This window comes from Bombus vancouverensis, chromosome 13, assembly GCF_051014615.1.
Source record: "Bombus vancouverensis nearcticus chromosome 13, iyBomVanc1_principal, whole genome shotgun sequence".
NCBI lineage: Eukaryota > Metazoa > Arthropoda > Insecta > Hymenoptera > Apidae > Bombus > Bombus vancouverensis.
This window is the reverse complement of record NC_134923.1, coordinates 3171467-3197928: the sequence shown is the minus strand read 5'-3', so window position 1 is coordinate 3197928 and position 26462 is coordinate 3171467. Positions and strand designations below refer to the sequence as shown.

General features: G+C 31.6%; 1 protein-coding gene across 1 annotated transcript; it reads left to right on the top strand.

Annotated features, from left to right (window-relative positions):
* The first annotated feature begins 4863 nt into the window (after positions 1-4863).
* LOC117161861 (facilitated trehalose transporter Tret1) lies at positions 4864-25105 on the top strand. Its single transcript, XM_033343599.2, has 7 exons — positions 4864-4949; positions 5844-6082; positions 7766-8019; positions 10842-11044; positions 16900-17098; positions 19930-20218; positions 24604-25105. The coding sequence occupies exons 2-7, from the start codon at positions 6010-6012 to the stop codon at positions 24999-25001; spliced, it is 1416 nt and encodes a 471-aa protein (XP_033199490.1). The 5' UTR covers positions 4864-4949; positions 5844-6009; the 3' UTR covers positions 25002-25105.
* Positions 25106-26462: the final 1357 nt, after the last annotated feature.

Below are 26462 nucleotides of genomic sequence, written 5' to 3'. Positions count from 1 at the left end.
TATATTCATGTATTTATATTTATTACATTTTAGTTTACTGCACTATGTTATTTTATTAAAATTAAATGAGATATAACGGTTATGAATTTCCAAATTTCAGATTAAATTGAGAAACTATAATGTGTTACAATCTTTGTCTTTCTTAAGCAATTAAAATTCTGATTATAGAAGATTAACGACATAGCTTTACTGTTAATTTGCAACAATTTCTTCTAATTTAAAAATTAGAAAGGGAACGTAGGAAAATTCGGAAATATCCTTAGAAATTAATAGATTTGCGACAAATTGTTGCGCTTCACTTCAAAAGATAAATCTATTATTAACTCACAGCGGTTTAATCTAATTAAAAATGAAAGGAAAAGAAGATAAAGATATCAGAAAATCCGAAAATTACTAAATAATTAACGAATGCATATTATTTACTTTCTAAAGAAACTAAACAAATAGATGAGATGCCATAACAATAATGTACCCAGGTTGTAGATTCTAAAATCAGCATTTGAAGATCAAACTAATTTGAGAAAATCGATAGAAAACGGTCTTTATCAGACATGTCTCAATCAGAGTTGATACGTTCGTAGTACCTACGTGGTCAGTCTGACGACATAATTGGCCATCCTGACGGCAAGCGTAATCCTTCTGCATCCAGTGAGCCAATTGAGAGCACACCTACGACTTGATGGGTTCTGGTTAAGAGCACAGCGTTGATAAATGGAGTATAATCAAGGGTTTGCATTTACTGTTGTGCGGCCCACTTAATTGCTTGTAAACTATAGGCCGTACACGGAAATGCTGCGCAGAGTAATCAGTAATCCAATTGCTTGCCAAGCTTCTATTTCCTGTCGCATGAACTGTTTCTATGCGGACGAAGAAAGCTCGATAACCTAACTACCCTTTAGAGTTTTAAGCGTTTCTAAGATGAACGTAGGATAGTAAACATCATAAATTCTTTAAAAACTTGAACACTTTATCAACGTAATGAGATGTTTTTACTATAAGATAAAATAATTTGTATTAAATAAATATATTTCGTAGAAGATTGCATCTGTGCATTTTTTTTTTTTTTTTTTTTTGCAAAAACCGAAGCTTTCATCTTATGTAACATTAGGGAGGCGTACGTTAAGGGAACACATAACCAGCTAACATAGGAAAATTTCTTGCTACATGACCCATTTTCTTCCAAATCACTGAAGCTCTTTTAATTAAATTTTCGTTGGCTAAGTACTCGGTTAATATGCAATAGTGAATAAATTGGAAACATAATCTTTGTTTAAATTTTTTAGAAAAATAATTATATTTTGAATTTTGAATAAAGTGTTATTGAAAAATTATGAACATTGATTTTTTCAATCTGGATTCCCAAAGTCTTTTCTTTTATAAGTTTTGATAATGTGTTAAAAATCATTGTAAAAAGTTGTATTTGATTTGTTATTTTAGATTCTAAAACGATGTACAGAAATGGATGAAAATGGAGCAGAGATTTATTTAAATCAATTAAAAAAATTAAAGATTATGTACCTCTCGTACTCGGAATTTAAAAAGTTTTCATCGAATTATTCAGAAAGATTTATATCTTCTGGATCACTAATAAAATAAAAATCATTTTCTTTGTCGTGTGTGACTCCCCTTAGCGGATTAAGCGCAGCGAACAGTACAACAGTAGGATATTGTTAGAAGAAACAGGAATGATTTAGACAGAATATTTTTACAAATGTAAAGTTGTATATGTATCGTGTAATTACTATAAAACAAATAAAATATATTTTATTTCTGCATGAATCGAATCCTTTCATTATTCTTCATAAAAAAATATTAGGTAAATAATTTAATGATCATATTACGTTTATCTATCTTGCGTCTTTTGCACTTTTTTTGTAAAAAGTAAGATAGTACTCACATTCATTTTATTTTCTAAAAAAACCTAAATCATTGAATCATAGATTACAGTAGATTGCACAGCAATAATTAAGAATTAACTTCAGCTCCATGAAAACAATGAAAAAGTAATAACAAACACAATAAAAATGCAGTTAAGCATCTCCTTTAGTAAAGATATTTACTTGTAATATTTTAATCGAAGTAATCACTTTTCAAGCATCTTAACTGATAATATATACGGTGTCCCAGTATTTATGGTATAAATGTGGAGCTACATTAGAAAATAAATCGAAAATGTGCAATAAATTTTTTTCATTTGAAGCTTCGTTTTTGAGAAAGTCGACTTTGAATTTCCTCCGACTATGCATGCACTTGACTATGTCGTGGTTAAACCTGGATTACTCTTATCGTGGTTATTATCGTCGATCACAATACAAACTATATGTCGTTGATTTATGAGTAAAAATAAAGCATGTAATTCTTAAGATTTATTTTATTAATGGAGAAATTGTTGAATATGCTGGCCACCATACTGCATACACAAGTATGTTCTCCGAATTAAATTTTCATGCACGCTTTTCTACGTATTTTCGGTTTTTCGCTCTTCGTAGGCCAAAATGATCCTCGCTTTTAATTGTGGAAGACTTGTGTTGTCTTCGGAATAAGCTGTTGATTTAATATGACCCCATAGATAAAAATCAAGGGGTGAAAAATCCGGTGATCGCGGACACCAAGTTACAGTACCAAATGTAATTTAATTTCCATTAAATAAGTAAATCTTAAGAATGACATATTTTATTATTATTCATAAACCTACGAATATAGTTTGTATCGTGTTCCATTGAACCACGACTTAGTGAAGTGCATGCGTAGTCGGTGGAAATTCAATATCGATTTTCCCGAAAACAAAGCCTCAAATGTAAAAAACGTATTCCATATTTTTGACTTATTTCTTCATGTGCAATCACCCCCTCCACGGTTGTACCATCAATACTGAGACACCCTGTATTGATATAATATATATCTATTGATATACAGGTATGTAAGGATAATTTATGTATGTTAAAAAATATTGTTGTACAAAATTATAATATTCAATTGCGTGATACATATGTGTTGTTAGTAACAGTTTCCGTAAAGTACTTTGGAAAAAAAGTGTGATTTTAGAGAACGAACAATTTTTAAAGGTTTTTATTTCTAACATTTTTGTCTATTTGCAACCGGAGAAGAAACATGACTTATCCTAGTTATATACACTACGTTGCAGGAAGGTGAATTTTTAGACATAGTTGCAGCTGTGAGAAATATACCAAATGAATTATGACAAAACTCTTTTTCCTCTTTTTATGTAATTTTGTATACTAACACTTAATGAAAATGGTTTTTAATAGCCGTTTGACTGAAATGTATTAACAATAATCATTCACTAATCTTTCTCTCACTAATTATTTTGTATCATAGCATTTGTATATAGTTTTATTTAATTTTAATAATTCGGAAATTAATGCATTCTTCTTATGCTTTATTACATGTTTTGCTAATGCTATATCGACACTTTCCGAGAATAGAACTGTCCAATAACATATATAAACAATTTCAAAATTAAAAACTAATAAAAACTAAAGACGTATTGATAAGGGACGCATTAAAAATGCTTGTGTAGAGTGAAGATTATATCTTACTGCTATTTAATCACAACTGCAATGTCGTAAATACATTTGGCAATGTATTGAATTTTTTCTTTGGTTCTACTCATATATTACGGATTTCCATTCATAAAGTTTCATAAATCTTATGTTTAAACATCTTTTTTTATACACTTATGTTTTCTACGTATTTTACATTTTTGTACTACCTTTGCGTACTACTGAGGTAAAGATCCCGCGTATGTGAAATAAATAAGTAACAATATATAATACAAAATACTATACTAGATATATAAAGATTATATCACGTACGTGATATAGTCAGGCAAGAGATTATTCTATATGTAAACATAGTTAAAAAAATGTAGTATACAATTGTTTAATTTAAAGTCAAATTCGAAAGTTCATTGGCAACGCGTATGCTGATTCTCTAGGAAATGAGATCTTAAATAGGGGGATTGTATTGTACATTTTCGACTTATTTTATCATGCAGAATACTCCTTGTCCAGTTGCTTGCTCGGATTTAATCGCCATTGATCAAATTAATATGTACTTAATGAACATTCAAATTTTCTTGAAAATAAAGATCGGAATGAAAAAATTTTATTTTGGTTTTTTGACTTTCCTCTTTATGTAGAGTACTTTTTGTTCAAATATATCCTGTCGTGTTCTGTATATCACAATAGATAAATAGTGCCCTTTTCTTAAAACCGTTTTTAAAAATTTATCTCAAAGAACGACATTGTTTAGAATTTTTTTTTTATTTCAGGTTTATAGTCGCACTGACTACTAAGATCATGAGCGACTTGGCAGAATTACATTTATATTATTTAGATCTGAACGTAACACTCTACGTAAAACGTCATAAATCAAACAAATACAATATAAATTTACTCACTAAAATTTAATATCATTATAAATAATATTTCCACAGTTGATAAAATAATTATGCGAGATTAAACGTTCCAGCGCTCTTTTAACTGAATGCACGTCTTTCGTTTAGCATCATTTGTAACAGATTTGATTAAAAATTTAAAAATCCGATCGTCAGCGATAAATTTTCCGCGTGCATTGTAAAAGCACACAAGCAACGCAATGCGTAGTATTTGTTAATTGTGTAGAGTAGGGTTTTGACATTGACATAAATTTTAATGGAGTTCTCACGCGCGTACGTGGGACTGTGGAGTGGCGATCAATTTCAAAATAAATTTTAATGAATTATACGCGTACGCGCAGTTAATTTTAATACGCGTGTTACGCGTATAATACAAACGCGCGAGTATCACGTGATAAATTTTACGACTGTTGATCATTATAATTATCTCTGAAACCGTTTTGTTTTCGAATGAAGTGTCCCGTATTGCGAATCCATTATTAAAAAGTGCCGAAACGAATCTCCCTATACAAATCTTCAAAATAATCGGGTAAATATCGAATCTTTTTATTACACATGTTCAATACCACTAGTATACACAATTGTTATTCAGGAATAATAAACAATAAATATATAACAATAATAGAAAGAAATTTTCAAATAGAAGTTTGATGTAAACAAATATAAATATATTTTCAAATGCATAAATAGTATAACAAAGAGGAAGTAATATAAAAATAATATTATACATACATATATATCATAAGATAATTAAATAATATATGTATATATAATGTAAAAGTATATGAGAAAAATATATGGATTTGAAAAGTATATACATATAATATAATATAATATATACCCATAAAGAATACAAAAGAATAATTGTAAAGAACATATAAAATTATTTATAGAAATTTCCACAAGCAATAAATATCCTGCGGAAGAAATTAAAGATATGTTAAATGAAGAATTTCATAAAATTTATTGAAATGTCGATGACGATATAAGAAAAGGCTTATACTTTTGCCTTCCAGAAAAATTGAAAAAAATACAATGAAGGACAATGACGGAAATACTAAAACATAACAAATCAATCTAACAAATATAAGAAATATGTTATACTATATTATAATTTGTAAGTTTCCATGAACTTCTATGTATGTACATATGTATGTTAGCAGTTTAATTTTTCGAAAATCAACAATTACCCTTAATGGAGTCTAACCTCATTTGAGTGACTATAATTAGAAAAAATAGATCTTTCTCTAAAAAAGTATTGACGAAATATTAATATACTAATGAAGTATAAATGGTGAATAAATACTGCTGTTAAAAGAAAAAGAACTATTGAAATATTTCGGAAGAAACTGCTGCTCACGACTATATAACCCTGATTAAATCTTCGATCAAATGGCATAACACGATTTATGTTTTGTTTCAGAAAACGAACGGCGACTACGATTGATTTTACGAGATCCCAAGTCGATATTGTGCCACGTCGAAATCGGAACTTGGCTCGACTACGATCTCATTTCATAGAGCCGACTTGTTTTTCCATCGTCGACGACGCAAAATTATTTAAAAAGAAATATCATTCTCAACAGGCCATGACCACCGCATCGATCAACGACAACGTGGTCGAGATCCGAAAATTAAACCAATATCTCGGAGCCTTCGTAGGTGAGCTAACCTCTTTTTCATCTTTGTCAAATTCAAATTCCTAATACAACAATCTTTTAAATTGAAGAAGCTTTCGATCATCTATTAAAATTGTAAGAAATTTGTTTTAAATCATTGGAAGTTAGTTTTTGATTTGATTTGTCGAAACAATAAATAATTTTTTAAATTTCACAATACAAATGTCAGTTGTTAATTCTCCATCTAGATTTATTTGTATTATTAACTATTTATAGCTTTTATATTTCTTATAAAAATTATAAAACAAGTTGGAAGTATTGTTTTCTTCAATTTTTGATTGTATGTACTTGTTAGTAAACTTAGATTTTTAAATATTCTGACTGACAGTTGTATTAAATATTTTGGAATAAACGAAAAAATAACGATACGAACAAATGATTAAATTATGTATTATCAGAATTAAGTTCTTTCTTATTTTTAAATAGATATTTTAAGAATCCAAACAATATGGTACCTAACTACGTGTTGGCATATATTTTGATATACCTCATTTGTTTACTTATCACAATTGTGGTACTTTGTATATTATACCTTTATATAGAAGCTTCTATGGACACATGTCTGTGAATTTCAAATAACAGAATCTGTAACTTGTAAAACGATTCATCAGATTGAAGAATAAGGAAAGATCATTTTTAAAAACTAAATATTTGGTCTTGCTAGAGAAATTCATAAAGATCTTATATTAAACGCATAATTATTTTATTGCAATATCTTATTGTGCATTTTATTTTATAATATTTTTCAACTTGTACAATATAACTTTTTTATTCGTGGTTCAAATTACATTTTTGATTTTTCATTTCCTTGAAATCTACTATTGTGTGTTACAATATGAATAGTAATGTAAATATTTGTAAAATGCTGTCCGTATTTTCTTTTGAAGCTTTCTGGTAAAAAAAGCTATATAAAGAATAAGATGTCCCTTTATCTTCCACTAATAAATCGGTTTTCTTAATTGAATCGTCTGTTCTAACATTTAATACAAGAAATTCCATATTTCACAGTTTAACTCATACTAACTAAATAGCTCATTATCATACATATACCAGACGACTTCCAAGTTCGTTACTATACTGCAGACGATTATGCAAATTCATATTCTTGTAGATTTAACTAAAATAATAGCACCTAAATAAATATTCGCTTCATTTAATAACAATTATTAGTATGAATAATTTACTTTAAATATTCCATATATTTTTCACATTACATGCATTTCGTGACATTTATATAATTTTAATAAATTTTGCATAAATACATAAACATCCGCAATCTGCTCATCACGCATAAACTTAACATATGCATGAGAACATCTGTATATGCTTAACCACCTAACGTCCGTCAGATACAACCGACTTTGTCAACAAAGGAAAACGCGTGCACAAAACATAGCACGTTGAAATAGTCTGACCCACTGTGCTCGTCATCCAATTTTCCCTTTTCTCCTCGACTCTAGAAAAATTAAAAATGATAAAAAGACACATTTTTCTTCTACGAGTGTGGTACTCGTCAAGATTTGCGAGTAAATTAACCGCAAAACACATAATTAGCGCGATGAACGGAAAAACAAATGGAAGAAAGGAAAGAAAACTTGAAGGACGAAAGAAAAGAGAAAAGGGGGAATGAGAGAGTTGAACATTGTGTTTTTTGGTAAAATTTCAGCGTCCCTGGGCGGTTTTGCGCTTGGCATCTCACTAGGTTGGAATTCAAAGGCTAGTGTTGTACTGAGGAATTATTTCGATGCCACTGTAACTGAAATCGGATTGATCGGGGGCATTTTAAATGGTGGCATCTGTATAGGAGCGATATCGATGATGTTTATTGCAGGACGAGTCCCTAGAACGAAGATCATGTTCTGGACGATGCCGGTTCTTCTTCTCACATGGATTCTAATGATCAGCCATCGTGGACAGAAGGTTAGTGTGCGATGATCTCAATTCAAAAGTGCAATAAAGCTTACCCTATTACATATGATATATAGTATAATATATATTATTATACTAGATGCGTATTCAGTCGATCAGTTTTGTGATACACATTGTACGAAATGGACATGGATTTAGCAAATTCTTACTGTTTCTTAGATAAGCTCTTATTAAAAATTCGTATCAATAAATAGAAAATTAAAACAAAAAAAAATAAAATGATTTCTTTATAAGAAAGAAGAAGAAATTTAGAAGAAAACTATTGTAGCTTGTTCTAAAAATTGTAGAATTAATCAGATGAAACATATTTTTATATTCTACGTCATGAAATTAAAGGAACACTTAATAAATAAAATAGTCGTTCGTTCGAAAAATCTAAGTCACCTACCCTTAGTCGCAAGAAGTCGGGCGAGAAAACCAAATTGATCGGAAGACCAATGTGTACATTGTACAGATATTGCAGTACAACCATTTTCATTTATATTGAACTTTGGTTCGCTCGTATATATACGATCGTATACGGACGGCGAATTAGGCACATCCGATATAACCGTAGCCTAAAAGAACAATCACTTTTCTGATATTAAATTTCACTTGTTCAAATAGACACAGAGATCAAAGATAGAGATCAAAGATAAGGATCAAAGATAGAAGTCAAAGAAGTTGCCAGTTTACTTTAATATTTAATTTCCAATAGTTTTTTAGTAGCTTGTACATAAATCTTCAACGTGAATTCTTATCATTTTCACTTGCGGTTATAGTTTTACATATAATAATAATTATTGTAACAGAGAGAACCATCTTTCACTAGCAGACGTTCTGTTCGGATTTCAGAATATTCGGATAGCAGAAGACTAGTGTGTTTTAAAATTTTCCGAGTTTTATAAAAGTTAAGAGTTCATAATGAAATCTACCTGCTAAATTTTAGCTGAAAAGATATGTTTTAAAAAGAAAATATCTACAGAGTGGCCCACAATTTATGACGCGAATATAGTTAAGGAAATTCTATAGTTTAAAATAAGATGAAAATCAATGAAATAAAAGATATATTTTGGAGACTTGTCAAATGTATCTGTATTTGAATAATTCTTCACTGGATGGGAGTAGACAATTGGCAGATTATGCTACAAATCGAAAAAAAAGTCGAAAATGTAAAATGACATTTTTTCGTCTCGTTTCGTTTTCGAAAAAATCGATTTTGTCAAGTAACGCAAAACTTTGTCAGGGACGTGTACAATTTTTTTCCAAAATATAGCTCCAAATAAAACAATTTTATTCTATGTTTTTTTTTTATTTTCACATGTAAAATAACTTCTTGCCGATTGCTCACTTTCATCTAGTAAAAAATTTGGCACATTCACGTGTACTCGAAATTTTCGAACTCAATTTTCTTGAAAGTGAAGCTTTCAACGCAATTTAGCAATTCCTGATTTTCGTACTATTTCGAGTCATTCTTGTAGAACCTACCGATACTGTTTATACTATAAATTAAAGATATTCTGTGTAAATATGTATGTAAGATTCTATTTTGTAAATTCCATTTTCTACGTTCTCTTGCACAATAATTTGCTAACAAATAATATATAAAATATTATAAAAAAACGTTAGCTCTGCGAATTCTTTGACACATTAGGATACATATTTTTGAAATGTAACACAATTTATTTATTTTCATTTTTAATAAGGAAAAAGAAATTGAGAGATATCAAATATAATATTTAAAAAATTACGTACACGTGTATATTTACATGAAATAAAAGGAGGAAAATAATAGGTTTAATGTCATATTAATATCTTATATTATATTCTAACATAAAGTATTTCTTCGGGATGCACAAGAACAAAAACGCAATTGCGTCAACAGTATACTTACAATAACATAATCATAGCAACGTAACGTATATATCAATGGTGAATTATAATTATTCTTAATGAATAACGATACTACAGTACTTAATTATTATTCCAACTATACGAGTTGCATATTTTACAGTAACTTAAATTGAAGAATTAAATAACTTTTTAATTTGTTCAAAATAAAAGCAATTGCTATACATAAAACAATAATTTAGTGATAAGAAAGAATAAAAACTATATTATATAAAATGGAATACTGCATAGGCAGTGGCAAACATATGGATAGGTACTTGTGTTTATTTAACTGAAACTATATTTTGTACATATCTCATATATCAGCCTCTTAGAAGCTAAATTAAACTCAACTCATTTTTAATTTCTTGATTTCATTCAATATGTACGTGAATAATATTCAATTCTCAATAAACAAATGTTTTACTTCCATAAGGTTACTCATTTCAAAAAGATTTCGAAATAAATAATACATATTCATAATATATACATACATAAATAGTATATACAGGGTGGTTGGTAACTGACGGTACAAGCGGAAAAGGGGTGATTCTACGCGAAAAAAGTCGAAAATATAGAATAAAAATTAAAAAAAATTTTTTTTTTTTAATTTTTCCATCGAGATAACGATCTACAGTGAGATCCGTTATAACGAGACGTGACAAAGTGCACGCGTACCGAGCGAAAATTCAAAGTCGATTTTCTCGAAAACAAAGCCTCAAACGAAAAATTCTTATTCTATATTTTCAACTTCTTTTTTCGCGTAGAATCACCCTCTTTCCGCTTGTACCACCAGTTACCAACCACCCTGTATATCACTGAAGATGTGTATATCAAATCCTTTGTTTTATCATTCTTTTTAGATAACTTACAACAAAACAATATTTTTCTTTCAAACTTTTTGGGATATTACGTTTGCAATATTAATAAAATTATGCTTCTAGGTTGTATTATTCCTTATTGGAAGATTTATTTGTGGCATCTGTGGCGGTGTATTCTGTGTTCTGACGCCGATATACGTGGCCGAAATAGCAAGCAAAGAAACTCGAGGGCGTTTGCTCGCGTTCTTTCAACTTCTTATTAACTGTGGCGTGATGTACGCTTTCTACGTAGCTCACGCAATCACTGAAGTTGAAACTGTGTGGAGGTATACGAATATTACACAATATTTTATCTGTAATAAAAAAAAATTTGATACTTTTATAATTAGCATAATTTTTTTTTTAAATTTATGACATCGTTACATTTCATTTATCAGCAATTTTTTATATCCATGGTTGTTATTACATTTGTGTCACTATGTTGATTCACAAATTTTTCAACAGTGTACTATCCCTGGCAATAAAGTTTCGATCACACGCGATAGTACCTACTTATTGTAAACCAGAGATACTAAAATTTGCATATAAAATATCAAATTTAATGTTATAAACCTAAAATGCGCGGGAACTTTAATCGGTCAACACAACAAATAATCAAAATTTTCATTTATTATCAAGAAGAAAATAATTTTTAATAAAAACTGGCACGTTTTCAAATGATTATTGTATATCACGAACGAAAACTTTACTCAGAATTACTCTTTTCCTCGATAATATTTTGTTTATTTACTATTTTCTGTTGAAAGATAAATGAAAATCGTGATTTTTTATTTCACATCACCGAGTTAACTTTCATATGTGTTTTATTTTTGTATCGTTCTATTTTATATTTCATATGCATAAACTTTATATCTCTCATACACAAATTTCAGTAGATTTAGTTAGCTCAATATTGTTACGTTTGATTGAAAACTTATTGCCAGAGGTAAAATTAATTCTCTGCAATGCTATATGTATTTTCGACCAATCGCGGGGAGACGCAATCGCGAGGAAACACGCCAACGGGAGTCGTAAATTCCCGTTACGATTATAATAATCGACGCCGCGAATAGATCGATCCCCTGATTTCCGTTGAGATAATAGGGGTGGTTAAGGTGGTATAACGCTGCGATTAACAGGGTTATAAACTTTATATTTCCAACACTTATGGGGTACACTGTCGAGTATGTATTCAAGGAGAGTATCCCGGTAATGACATGTTGACTATTCTAACGATGAAGAATAAGTAAAGTACAGTGACGATGCTGTATCGGAGGAAAGCTAATGATGTGTGTGTCTAGCGCACGGGATTATCGGATTTGTTGATGACACTTTTGGTTAGGAAAGTGAGGGCAGTAGACATTGTTTCTGATTGGATAAAAGAAGGTTGGTGGACTAGGAAGGGTCTTAGCCGCCCTCGATAGAAAGTTGCTAGTGTGAAGTGTCATACGTGAGAAAAAACTAACTTTCCCGTGTCAGCCGTAGTAGACAATAATTTTTAGAAAGCGATTTAGAAACAAGAGATATTTGTTCTGTCTGAAGGACCTTAGCTAGCAAATTACTGAGATTTATGATGGATCCTTGAGACTATTGAGGGTACGCAGTAAGGATGAACGGACATCTGGTTCCCATCTTGCCTGCGGTGTGTGACCTGGTCTAGGTAGAGTGCCGCCCGACGTGACATCCTCCCCCCGTTACCCGTAGAGGGTACCGATCAAAATTCATGCTAAGGTAGAATTAATTGAAGCTGCCGCCCGACTCTTTGTTGATTGCTGGTTGTCCGCATTCTGCTGGATCGGGTTGGCTCGATAGTAGGGCGAGCTGCGTGGCACCTCGATCCACGATGCTCGTTGCCGGATGAATTGTGGTGGTCTGGATGAGGCCGTCGTCGCTAGGGTGAATTCGATGATACGGCCGAAAGCCCGTTGCGTTCAGGATATGTTGTCTACCTTATAGGTTACCTCGGCCCATAAAGTACCGTGGAACATCTCGGCCTAGAAGGTGTCGTTATACATCTCGTCGATTTCACAACGGCAAGTGAAATTCGCATGTAGATGCGTTGTGGAGGCATGAAGAAAGTCTATGGTTGATTGGGGGGCAAGGCTCCATCCGTATCGCGTCTTCTTGATAATGCTTGGTGGTTGGACCGGCGTGGTCCAATTATCCGCAAAAGGCAAAATCAGAGACTTATCCGATGCAGTGATCTGTGGGCTCAGTGGACAATCGTTGAGATCCGAAGGGGTGTTCTGAAAACTATCGATATCAGTTAAGTGATTAGTCACGATGGCAATAATGTAGATATTATTTCGATTCGGGTCACTCGCAGGTGCGACCCCTCTGGGCCATGGAGAAGGAGGAATCTTCACGTAATGTCCCGGAGAATGAATGAGAATATCCGATACGATGTTTATGGCAGGTGTTACATATGACGTTATGCAGGACAAGTTATTAACCGTCAAATTGTTGATCGAGGAACGCCTGTTCCTAGATAATTCTATCAACGTGGATTTCGGAGAGTCTGCCGTAGGCTTCGATTCTAGATTGGCTTCGGTGTCCTTGACGTTACTCTCTTCGTTGTGAATTACAGTTATAGAGCATCGCCCATTCTGTAACGGATTCGGAAAGATCAATGTCTGCGACGGCTTGTCGCCTGGTGAGGTTTTCTCTCTCTGCCGGTCCAGAGAATCGTGCGGAGTTGTCTTCAAGGCGCGTGAAGACGATGAGTTGCGAGTTTCATGCAATGAGTCGCACGTGTCATGCAACGAGATCTGCGTGTCAGACGACGGTATCGGCGCTAGATTCGACGCGAAATTTTCCGTCGGCGGAGTATGACCGCTGTTGTCCTGGACGGGATTCAGTTCCTTCTGGTCCAGAGAATCTTGAGCGATTGGCTGATTCAAGGCGTTGTGTGGCGTTGAATCAGATTGTTGCGATGCTGACGATGTGAACGTGGTTGTCGTCAGGTCGTGTATAGGTGACACGTTGTGAGTGTCACGCGATAAGCTCTGCATATCGTGCGACGGGATCGACGTTCGAGTCGATGCGATGTTCTCCGTCGGCAGAGTTAGAATAGCGTTGCTGGTTTTACTTAAATTGTCGTTACGACCCTGAAAATAATTAGACGGGTTACTGCTGCGCTTGGGGGTCGACGGGGCAGCTGATCGCTTGCCATTCATGAGCTCCCTTATTCTAATGTCTAGGGAAACGGCAGCGTTGAACGCTTCTAGTTACTGTTTGATGTTTGTTCATCTGGATCGAGTTCATCTAACTCTTATTGGAATAGGTTAAATCGTTCCAAACCATTCACAAGTAAAGCATGGTATGATTTTAAATATTCAACCTCTTGCATGTTGGACTGCTCGTATTTGTCGATGGCTTCCCTTGTGATCCTTGGGATGCCTTCGAACAGTCTATCGCGCTTTCTACGTATGCCGTTGGTCTTTGCTGGGGTCGGCATGATCATTAATGTAGTTAGATTGTAGTTATTCTAACCTTTTACTTATTGAATGTCCAGCTACGGCGGGACGCTGCCTGGAAGCGTGTCTCGACCGATGGGTTATGCCTCTTCGAAGATAACGTTCCTGACGTTACTGACTTCGATGGAGTGATAACGGTTCCGTTGCTGGTTTGATGTAAACACGTGGCACTGTATGGTCACTGGTAAGTGCACCTTTCACTGGCACGTGATCCGGCTCGAAGGACCATGTATTTTCGACCAATCGCAGGGAGACGCAATCGCGAGGAAACACGTTAACCGGGGTCGTAAATTCCCGTTACGATTATAATTATAATAATCGACGCCGCGAATAGATCGATCCCCTGATTTCCGTTGAGATAATAGGGGTGGTTAAGGTGGTATAACGCTGCGATTAACAGGGTTATAAACTTTATATTTCCAACACTTATGGGGTACACTGTCGAGTATGTATTCAAGGAGAGTATCCCGGTAATGACATGTTGACTATTCTAACGATGAAGAATAAGTAAAGTACAGTGACGATGCTGTATCGGAGGAAAGCTAATGATGTGTGTGTCTAGCGCACGGGATTATCGGATTTGTTGATGACACTTTTGGTTAGGAAAGTGAGGGCAGTAGACATTGCTTCTGATGGGATAAAAGAAGGTTGGTGGACTAGGAAGGGTCTTAGCCGCCCTTGATAGAAAGATATTTGTTCGGTCTGAAGACCTCAGCTAGCAAATTAATGCGATTTATGATGGGTCCCTGAGACTACTGAGGGTACGCAGTAAGGATGAGCGGACATCTGGTTCCCATCTTGCCCGCGGTGTGTGGCCTGGTTTAAGTAGAGTGTCGCCCGACGTAACACTATATGATTCAAAAGTATTTTATTCCTTTTATATCAATATTTTTTACAACAAGTTTATTTTCGCCCATTTTATGAAAACTCGTTCCATCGTAGTTGGTTGTGTAACATTGATGCAATTTCATTTTGCCTCAATTTAACACTGCGATAAGTAAAATTAAGTAGTTTATTCGCAATTTTAATTGACAAAGTTTAATTAAATCGAAGCTTAAATTGCACGATTATATAACGCACGATTATGCGAATTTTGCTATGCTTTACTGGTCAACGTTGATTCGAAAGTGTAGTATTTTCGTAATATCTGATATTTAAAAACCTTTAAAAATATATAACTGTAAGATGAACGAGCTTAAAAATGTTGATTGATTTCTTGTTTTCTTTATTATTTGTTTCAAAGTTTATTCATGCAAATTATTTTTCACGATTTATGCAATTTAGTCGCAAAATACCATAAGAATAACTTTATTAGCTCGGAATATAACATATTATACATCAACTGATTCGTTAAAATATATAAGATATTTATAAATCACAAAAATATATAAATTATTTTACGGAAACTTGTTTTTATTGAGAAAATAAACAAGGAAATCATGTTGAAGTTAACCTAGATTTTTGTATTTCATTATAAATATCAGAGAATTGGCATACTATTAATAGAAAAAACTGTTAATAATTATTCTTCAATTATTTCAAATATTAAAAATACTAAACAAAATCGGTTTGTTAAAAACTTATATACGTTATTGCACAAGAAGAACTAATTTCTTAACCTCGTTTTATTAAAAATGAGTAGTTAATTGTCTGTTTCCTGATAATAATTATTAGGATTGATTAATTCGTCAAACAATCCATTTTAACATTGTCTTTTTGTTGGTTGAAATACAATCAATATATCTGGCACAGTAAATATTTCAGTAATAATAATTTTTGTAAACTAAAATACTAATTGCCTGTGAAAGAATCAATTAATTAATCAATGTCGCATTTCTTAAAACGTGACTTTGTTAGAAATGTGTCCATAATTCTACTACACTAACTATTTTGTTCAAATTTATATAGTGACTCAAGAAAGATTTGGAACAATTAACATACAAAACTTTTATGTATATAATTGTGAGTTTTAAATAAAACATTTTTAAGGTTTCTTTTTAATTGTCGGTTTAGAGTTGCATCAACATCTCCAGTTACTAGCAACTACACTTTTAACATTTTTAACGTTATAATATGAGACAACTAGCATAAGTATATTGCTCAAATTTGAAAATGTATACAGAAGTTATAAAATATTTACTGCAAACATATATTTAGTAAAAAATTAGTATAGCACATGAAAATGCATCAGACATCTTAAGCACATAATAAGTGTTACAGATGATTCCATTAAATATTGTGTCGTATTAATTAATTGAATAATTGATTGTTTAACTACTTCGAGAATTTCTGCATTGCGTACGCTTCTAATAAATATTTTACAACTTCAATATACATGTTCGCATTGGTTTCAAATTTTACCGATAATTATGATAGTCCTATCTTATTACAGTGCTAGTGAAATTTTAAAATGATTTGTGTAACATACGTAATATATTCATAGAAGTTTTTGTCAATGTTTAAATACTTTTGCGAGCCACTGTATATTCAGAAGAACAATAATAAAAACATTAGAAATAAATTCTTCCTGTTTCTTTCAAATTACTCCTTCAAACAATCCAAGATTTTTTCCTCTCAATCGGGACATGTTTTATTAAATGAAGGTTGATCTGAGCGGTTCGATTTCTCTGGGAACTGCATGTAAATTAATTCTTTTTCTCGTAAAGGTACAGCGCAATTTGTGGGCTCGCGTGTCTTTCGATCGCGCCAGTAAAATTATTACCTGAGAGTCCGCTCTACTATTTGTCGAGGAACGACGAGATCAATGCAGAAAAGTCCTTGAGATGGTATCGCGGCGATACTTACGATGTCCAGCACGAAATCAGCGAAACGAAGCGTCTCATTCTTGCGACTAGCTCGAAAAAGGTACAAACAATCGATTTCTTCTTATGTAAGCTAATCATTTTGTGGAATAACAAATGGAATAGATTGGGATCTATTTTTTGTGGAAAGTTGAAAATAGGCATAATCCGTTCCTCATCTAAATTTTTTATTTTAGAAATAATAAAATTTAATATATTATTAACACATATAATAACATTATTTGATAGAAATATTTTGTTATTTGACTTTATTACATTTGCGACTATTTTAGCGATTCCATAAATCACAATGTATATACAATTAGTTAAAAATCTATATACAGTATTGAAAATTATAATAAAAGCGTCAGTTGTACAAATTTGTTTGGCATATTAATCATCACTTATATTAAAAACGAAGAAGTAAAAGAATATAAAATACAATGTTACAAATATTACTTGCATCTGTTCTATTTACATGAACTCATACAAAGCAACTTCATATTATAATTAATATATTGTAGGTCAATATCAATAGTGCTTACTATGTCCTTGGTGTTAATTGAAACAAGTACAAATTTTTAATATCACAACCTAATACGTTAAAGGAACCGCAAGACAGGACATGTATAACTTTTATTGTAAAAGTCTATTAAATATTTTACAACACAACATTTCTGATGTAGTTTCATCGTAAAGTTTTTGTGAGGTAAATGTTTTAGCTTGTCCAATTGCTTTCATACATATATTAATAATAATTGTATTGATATGTAAATATACATAATATTGTCGAAAATATATACAATAAGTACGATATTAATTATCGTCAGCAGCTTTTTAGTTCCTTTGATAAGTGAGATACTTTCATGATTAACTATTGTATATACATTATATACCAAACACTTGTTTATTTCTGACAAGATATACAGTCACTCTGACTGCCACGCCGAAATCACATATTTCGCTCAGGATGCCACGGGAATATTTTTATTATTCAAAGCATATAATGGCAAAATAATAATAAATTCACAATGTAAGACAACATTTTTCCCTAATGGACCGTTTATCTTATTGGTGATCACGGGTGACCACCGTGGTGCCTTGGTAACAGTTGATAGCTACATATTATAACAAGGCTTCGTTTATTTCAACAAACCATTCGCATTCGTTATTTAGTCGTAAGCAAAACGTCCAGGATATAACGTTTAGAAGATATTAGTAAACAGTATTTGTTCATTCTATATATAATAGTAAGGTGGAGAGACAAGCGTGACATTTTTACGATTTCGATGAAACATTCGGATAATATTGTAGAAGTCCGCAAAAAAGATTATGTTTGTAATAAACCAATGGTAGTGGTAAATTACAACAGAGGAAAATGTGCTATAAATTTACCAGATCAAATGATAGCATATTCTACATCATATAGAAAAATCCTCAAGTGGTATGTAAAATTAGCTTTAGAGTTATTGTTGAATACATCAATTTCAAACGCAATGAGACTGTATAAACAAGCAACAAAAACAAAAATCAAGGTGTCAGCTTTTAAAATGGCACTCGCAGTGCACCTTACACAGTGCCATTCACCAGAGCCGTCAAATATATTTATTTGGCAAGGATTGCGACACGAAATGCAGAAGAAAGAAGGGCAAGCGTACCTGGCACGAAAATTTTGCAGAGAGTGGTATAAAAAAATGTTAACCAATTAGGATAAAAAATTGCTAAGAATCAGAGGAAAAAAGTAACCACCTATTGTCCAGATTGTATTGATGAGCCACATTTATATTTAAAGTGTTTTAACACAGTGCACTGCTAGATGCAAGATTTGTTCTCATTTTTTTTTTTATTGATATTCTAATAAAAATGTTTAATTGTTCAATGGGACACTTTTTATTCCAAAGCATCTTCTGTTTATCGGTTATATTCGATTTTCATTCAATTTTTACAATTGTAAGAAGTTCAAGCGCTCCGGCCACTAATGAGCACTATGACGTCACAGAAGAAACCATAGCCGGTCATATATGACCAATGTGGCAGTCAAAGAATACACACCAGGTTTTTATCGCATTTCCTATAATTTAACAAAAAAATGTCTCTGAAAGAAAAGTTAATTAGCTTCGACTTGGTTAGAAGTTACAATAAAAAATGTTTTCCAAAATTTCCTTTTCCAATAAAGAGTCAGTCATCTCGATTTTTGCAAATTGTACTATGTATTTGTGATTTGATAGAGTTGTAGCTAACACCAAGATGAATTCAACGATGTACTGCGCTATGACCTTCACATGATCTTGACTTCAGAAACTTTAATTCAATGATTAGAGACGCTAATATGGAAAATTATTTTATTTAAGCCAAAGTTTCTGAAGTCGAGGTCACATGAAAGTCATAGTGTAGTAGATCGATGAATTCCACTTGGCGTCAGCTACAATCCTATCCATTTCGCAAATACACAGTGCCATTTAAAAAAATCAGGTTGATCTTAACTTTTTATTGAAAATGCAAGTCACGGCTAATTAATTATTATGTCAGATATTTTTTTCTTAGATTATTGGATATGTCACACAAATAGTTGATATTTTAAGACTGACTTTGTATATTAATCTCAAACAATTGAAGATTTTCTAATCTATATAAGACATCAACCATATATTTATGCGGCTCAATTTTTATAATATCTTGCTTTCCCAAATTCCTAGATCAGTTATTCATATATTTTTTGCAATCTTTTAATTTCAATTCAGTCAATAATAATGAATCATTTTATTCATGTTAATTAATATCCAAACATACTCGAACATAACACCAATCGCTATTTCCGACGCTAAGATTTGAATTGTTTCCAAATTCTGTGCTTAATTACTAAGTAATTATTACCTGATTTTTTCGATATATCAGTTTAGCTTGAAGTTGGTAAGAAATCGCCGAGTACTTCGTTCCATCGCAACTTGCTTTGGAGTAATCCTGGCCCAACACTTGTGTGGCGTCAATATGATGATTTTCTACGCCCTGATCCTCTTCGACACCAGCGGTTCCGGTGAACTAACCGGAAGCGAACAGACGTTGGTCGTCGGTACCGTTCAAATATTGGTATCTCTCTTGGCTGCGTTCCTCGTCGACGTACTTGGACGACGAATTCTCCTCACCCTCTCCTCCCTTCTCATGGGATTGTTCCTTATACTGCTAGGTAAATACCATTCTCAAATGCATAATGTAGCGAAATCGGAAATATCCTTGATAGAACAGCGTTTTGTAATTCATGCTACTCGAAATATCATAATCTACTAGCACTACTTTATAATTGTAATTTTATTCATGATATTTCATTCAGAGGGATAATTTTTCGGGACTTTGATTCTTCTTTTGTTGTAATTAATTAATTTTAATTGTTATTTCACTTAGATAAATAATATTTTTATTATCTTTATACATAAGATAAATTATTGAAGTAACTTGAAATTTACTACTTACGTTTAATTTAGTAAACACAATAAAATAATTGCTTAAACTCTCCTTAGATATCTTTCACCATTCTTAAGGTATTTTACAAAAAAGGAAATTCTGAATTTCTTTCGATCTTTCGAGAAATATCTGAAAAACGGTGAAAGATAGTTAAAGAGAGTTTAAACAGGAATTACATTGTTTTCTTCTATTTACTAAATTAAAAAAAAAGATTTTGAAACATCCATTATTTTCGAGTTAATCTCCCCCAACATCTCCTAACAAAAATTTTTCTTGCTATACATGCTGAAATACTTCTATCTACCCTCTTCTATCTGCTCTCTCTTCATATCTGTAAATGACTTCGTGAAGTTCATTTACATGAAAATTATTAATATTAAGTTTAATTATAACAGTAATAACAATTCCATTAATGAAATGAATAAATATTTGCATTTTATTTTTGTATATTTTTACATACCAAAGAGTTACGTAGGTAGCAAACGACAAAAATAATAAAAATCATTCTTTGTAATTGTTACAGTAATCATATTCCGCATAAAATTATTTGAATTTGAAACAAAGATATTCGCCACACCACGCACATTGCATTAAAGTCGGCGTTTCATAAATATGTACTTCATTTTGGTATAACCTTCTCGCTCCTAAAGTAGTAGAACTGCCACTGCTGACTACCGTTGCTGCCACAAGTTAAATAGAAACTATATGTATATGGAATTAAATATAAATTGGATATATAACATTCGCTGACACTAAAGTACTTAGTGTTACACATAAGTTGTTGAATTTGTCTTCAAAATGGCTATCATTTACAAATAAACGAAATGTAACATTCTATTTAAAAAAAACTAAGTTGATCTTTTTTTCTCATTAATTTTTTTCAACACAATAAAACTATTTTTACTATACATTGCTGCCTGTCAAACTATGCAACTTTTCTAGAAAACATTTTTTCAAATGTTGTATTACAACGGAAATATTTCAGGTGATAAAGTTATATGCCCTGTATATTTTTTATTTGTTTCTTCTTATTTTTGACTCGAGAGAGATTCAGAAAAGATATCTATTTATTTGTCTGTAGTAAAGTGACATTGCCTTTGAAACATGATTTTGTCAAAAACGTAACATCCAACGCAATTTTGTCATTTTTGATATTCTAATTATTCTTACTATTCTTATTTTGAAGCATAGAATTTCCGTAACTTTACCTGTGCCATGAATTATTGCACAGTATATACTTACTCCTTGATGTAGAATTTTCGACGGTATTTTACGTATTAGTTTTATTTTCATTGGATGCCATTACGCTTTATCAATATGATATTATATCGTAAATAAATGTCGAACTGAAAGAATCATCTAAAATTACTGAATCAAATATATCATTCTTTTCATTGAATAATTCAGAAATTTTCGATATATGTCAAAACACGAATGGAACTCTGAATAATATAAGTTTGAATGAATTATAATTTCACACTACGTTATTTTCACCGATCGATTCTATAATTATTACTTGTTCTAAATTAATTAGACCGATGCGTGATTTAATTAGTTGCCTTGAATAATCGATGCTTATTACGTACATGTACAATTTCGTTTAAATCATTTTAGTCTATTTGGTATAAATATACAACTGATAAATATTGTTCCGTGTGATTTTATTTATTCATAGCTGATGGAATTTCTTAAGAAAAACTGACTCGTTCAATGGTCGCATCTATGATGCTGGCTGGCTTCGGTCCAGCTTAAAATACGACCTCTTCTGCAATACTTCCGGAGCAAGCTACACAATGCGTATTAAGAAATCAAAATAGACCGTGTATCGATTGTTGATTCAATCGTTCATAGAAAATTAAAAAAAAAAACGTATTTCAACTCTTTGACATAGAACAACAACTGTATTCTGTGTTGTTTTTGTATCTATTATATATTTATTATACGTTTTCATCCTTTTGTGTTATGCTCTTATTTTGTGTATGCTATAAAATTTGTTCAGAATATTTAAATAGATGAAAATAATTCTTAACAGGAATGGTATTTAAAGTGATGGTTCAAGGTTGTACTCTTTTGTAATTAAATATCGGAAACAATAGAATTTTTTGCTTAAACACAATTACAAATTTAGAAAACAAAATATTACATTATTTTCGAAAATCTTAAATATTTGTATTAATTTTGTAAGATTAATTGACCATTCTTTACACACAATTCAAGTATACAAAGTATACCATCAAACACCTACATGCTGATGAAAACATCCATTTAAAAAAAATATTCTTTGGATAGCCATATATTGTATTTTTTACCCTCACCGCAACTCATTAACGTGTTAAAGAACTTACAACAATTTAAAATCAGGATAAAAATATTCATTCTTTCCAAAAAGGAATATCTTTTATTCGACGTTGTCTACATTTAATTCAATCATTATACATCACCATATTTCCAAATTCCGTAATCCAAACGTACAGGATTATGTCAGACGGTGGTACAACCGAGTAGGTGGATGAATTTACGTACAAAAATAAGTCAACAATATTATGTTGATTATTTACTCCTGTTCAGTCCGAAATTAGCCAAATTTAAGTTTATTCGTTAAATCTTCAAACTCTATTTTCTTGAAGACGAAACAATATATGAAAAAATTGTATTCTATATTTTCGAGTATTTTCGACTTCTTTTTTCACGTAGAGTCGCCCATTTGTACCAACTGTCTGGCATCATCCTGCATATTTCAATAGATAATAAATATACCCAACAATCAATATAAGGAAAAGCCCATTAATTTTATAAAAATAAAAAATGAAATATTGGTTTTATTATGGAAATATTATTTGCACTTAATTGAAGACTTATAAACGCTCGATAAACAACAATCAACAATTTAGATCCATGTAGGAGGAAAGCCATTGATTTTAAAGAAATACTTGTAATACACGTATATCATAAGTTTAGAATATGTTCACAGTATAGCAAATCATGAAGCAATTAAATGATACTTCTTTTCAATTTAACTTGTCAATACGATTCAACAAAAAACAATCAACAAGCTAGATTTTAGTATTTAAAACACGTATTGGTATTATATACATTTTTTAAATTCACGATGTGTCATACAGGATATGACAGGATATATGTTATAATCGGAGAAGGATTATTGTACATTCAAAAATAAATAGAAAATGTAGAACAAACTCTTTTTGGTTGATGCTTTATTTTCGAAAAATCGAGCTTGGCCACGCTTTATAGAAATTAGTATTTGAAGAATTTTCGAGCTCGATTTTCTTGAAAATGAGACTTAAATACTAAAATTTTATTCTCTGTCTTCGATTTATTATTTTTGCACATAGAGTAACCTCTTTGCGATTGTGGAATTGCGTTCAATCAAATCCGACAAAGCTCATACGTATTTGACAAGTTTTCCAGTTTGAAATCTTAAAACGAATGAACCATTTTTATTTCAGATTTTCCACTTACTTTTACATCTAAAATAATCTCTTGGTTAATTGCATCACGCGCTCTGCCACACTATGCATACTATAATGGCGGAAAAAAGAAAGTTTATAAAACAGGAAGTATAAATAAACACCATGATTTTACAATATGAATTTATATTTAATATGGCTAATGAATAAATATAATACGTACCTACTGTAAAATGGATGACTGTTCCCAATATGGTAACAAATTTTTAGTACAAAAATTACTAAAATTTATACCGTGTCAATTTCAAACTTTCCTTTGTCCGCCAGTATATACAGCGATTAAGAAATATATTTGTACACCGTTATATTTCTTATATGGTTTATATACTGATTAATTACGACCATATATTAAATTTTATATATTAAATTTCATATGATTACAAAATATTAATACCATAAAAATTAAATGTAAGTTGTGGTAAAGAAACGGTTCAGTGGAAGATAAGACTATGTGTACATAAATTGCTTTTTGTATATATACAGTTGTGTTATATAAAGCGATCAAATGTATTTAATTTAGCTCAGCCTGATTGAACGAACCGTAACAAGCAATCTACAATCAACATTAAATTACCAATCGATATCTCGTTACTTTTTACACCCTTTCTTCTGTCTATTCCAGGTTGGTTCTTTAGCCTACGCGATGCTGACCCCGAAAATGACGACATTTACTTCTGGATGTCGCCCACATGGATCACTCTGATCTTTGCCTCCTTCAATCTAGGTCTTGGACCAATTTCCTGGTCTCTGTTAGGCGACACGCTTCCGGAACAACTGAAGACACCAGTGGTCTCCGTTGCAGTTGCTTTCGGATGGTTAATCTCGCTGATGGCCACGCTGACTTTCGACGAAATGATCATTTCCCTAGGTGGCACGAAAGTCATGTGGCTTTCTGCCGCCATATGCTGGTTAACAGGCCTATTCTGTGCCATCGTGGCTAAAGATAACACTGGCAAAAGTCTAATAGAAATCCAAGAAAACTTTCGTATCGAGTCTAACAGAGAACTAGCGAGAACCTGATAGTTTTTCTCTAATTTTTATTACAATTAGGATTTCTTTTAGTCGTATTTCGTATTTTGAATCTTGAACGAGGTGATAACCCGCCTTTTTTGTACTTTATTCAGATTCGGTCAAGAAATTACGTGTTTTTAACTATCTTTAAAGACATTTTGTAGTTAAAGCAAATAGAAATGGATTTCTGTATAATGGATTGCGGATTTTTATGCAGTTTTATAGTTTTAGGAACACAATTGAGGAAACGGAACTCAATAGATTTATTTCACCCATTAGATATTATTATGAGTACTATACTTCGGATATTTTTATACATATTTATATATTATATGTATTACTGCATCTTCGGATTTCCTATAAATGCATAAACATTCGTAGTCTGATGATTGGTTTATAAAAAAGTATGTATAATGGACACATAGTAATTATTGGTTCAAATAAACCGCAAAGACGTTACTGTTTAACTTGACTCTTTCGGATTATTTTTTCATGCCTTTTACACTTCCAATTTACTTACTCGTGGCCAACGATAATTTAATTTTTTTATTTCGTAAAAATTGCTAAAAATATATGATTCTACCATTCTTATACTTTTTATAAACGCTTGAAACAATTTCAATGTAGAATATTAATTAAAATAATATTTCTCTATTTTCTATGATCCAAATTACTCAATTTTTTCTTTATTTGTGCTTCCTTTCGTTGTAACAGTATTTATACAATTTTAATAAAAAATATATCTATCTCTTTCTATTCCTTTCTTTTTCACTAAATTTTACTGAACTTTCATCCAGAAGGACATATAATTAGTGGCGGCCTAAATTACTTATCTGCCTCCTTTGGCACAAAAAGATATATTAACTCAATCTTACCTTTACGAAACTTTCGGCAATAAATTCGGTAAAGTGTTAAAAGCATTTGCGCATAAACTAGCAAGAAGTAGCAGAAATACTGTGGAAGTGTTGATAATACACATGACGTAAACAATTCCCCTCATTTTTATTGTATTTTCTCTAGTTTCTACACTTCGAATCGTAAAATGTTTCAAACTGAGGGAACTACATACCGTTACTTTGAACGCCGCTGAATCGTAAACCTTGCAAGCAATTATTTGCTTGTTTGCTTGTAATTGTAATTTGCCATCGTTGGATTTCTTCATCGAATTTATTCAAATTATACGGTTCGTTTCAGCGTATCCTCGTTCAGTTTTTGCTTTTTAATCGAAAAGAAAAATTAATTGCGACGCCAATACTACGAAATAATGATAATAACAGAAAGTACCGACATTGTAAATTGTAATACAAGAAAATAAACGAAAATGATTTTCTATTCGATACAATAATTTTATCGAAAACTAGTAAATTAAACAATCCGTAAAAAATATTTCTGACAAATTCTCGAACTTCTCGTCCAAGATTAACATATTGTAATTGATAATAAACTCGGCTTTCATTTTCATCTTTCAGT

Bases quoted from the DNA above. Each gene is read 5' to 3' on its own strand.
- LOC117161861 (XM_033343599.2), top strand. From the start codon at position 6,010: ATGACCACCGCATCGATCAACGACAACGTGGTCGAGATCCGAAAATTA. The intron at 11,045-16,899 runs GTATACGAATAT...TTTCTCGTAAAG, and splicing joins GAAGTTGAAACTGTGTGGAG to GTACAGCGCAATTTGTGGGC. The intron at 17,099-19,929 runs GTACAAACAATC...TCGATATATCAG, and splicing joins TTGCGACTAGCTCGAAAAAG to TTTAGCTTGAAGTTGGTAAG.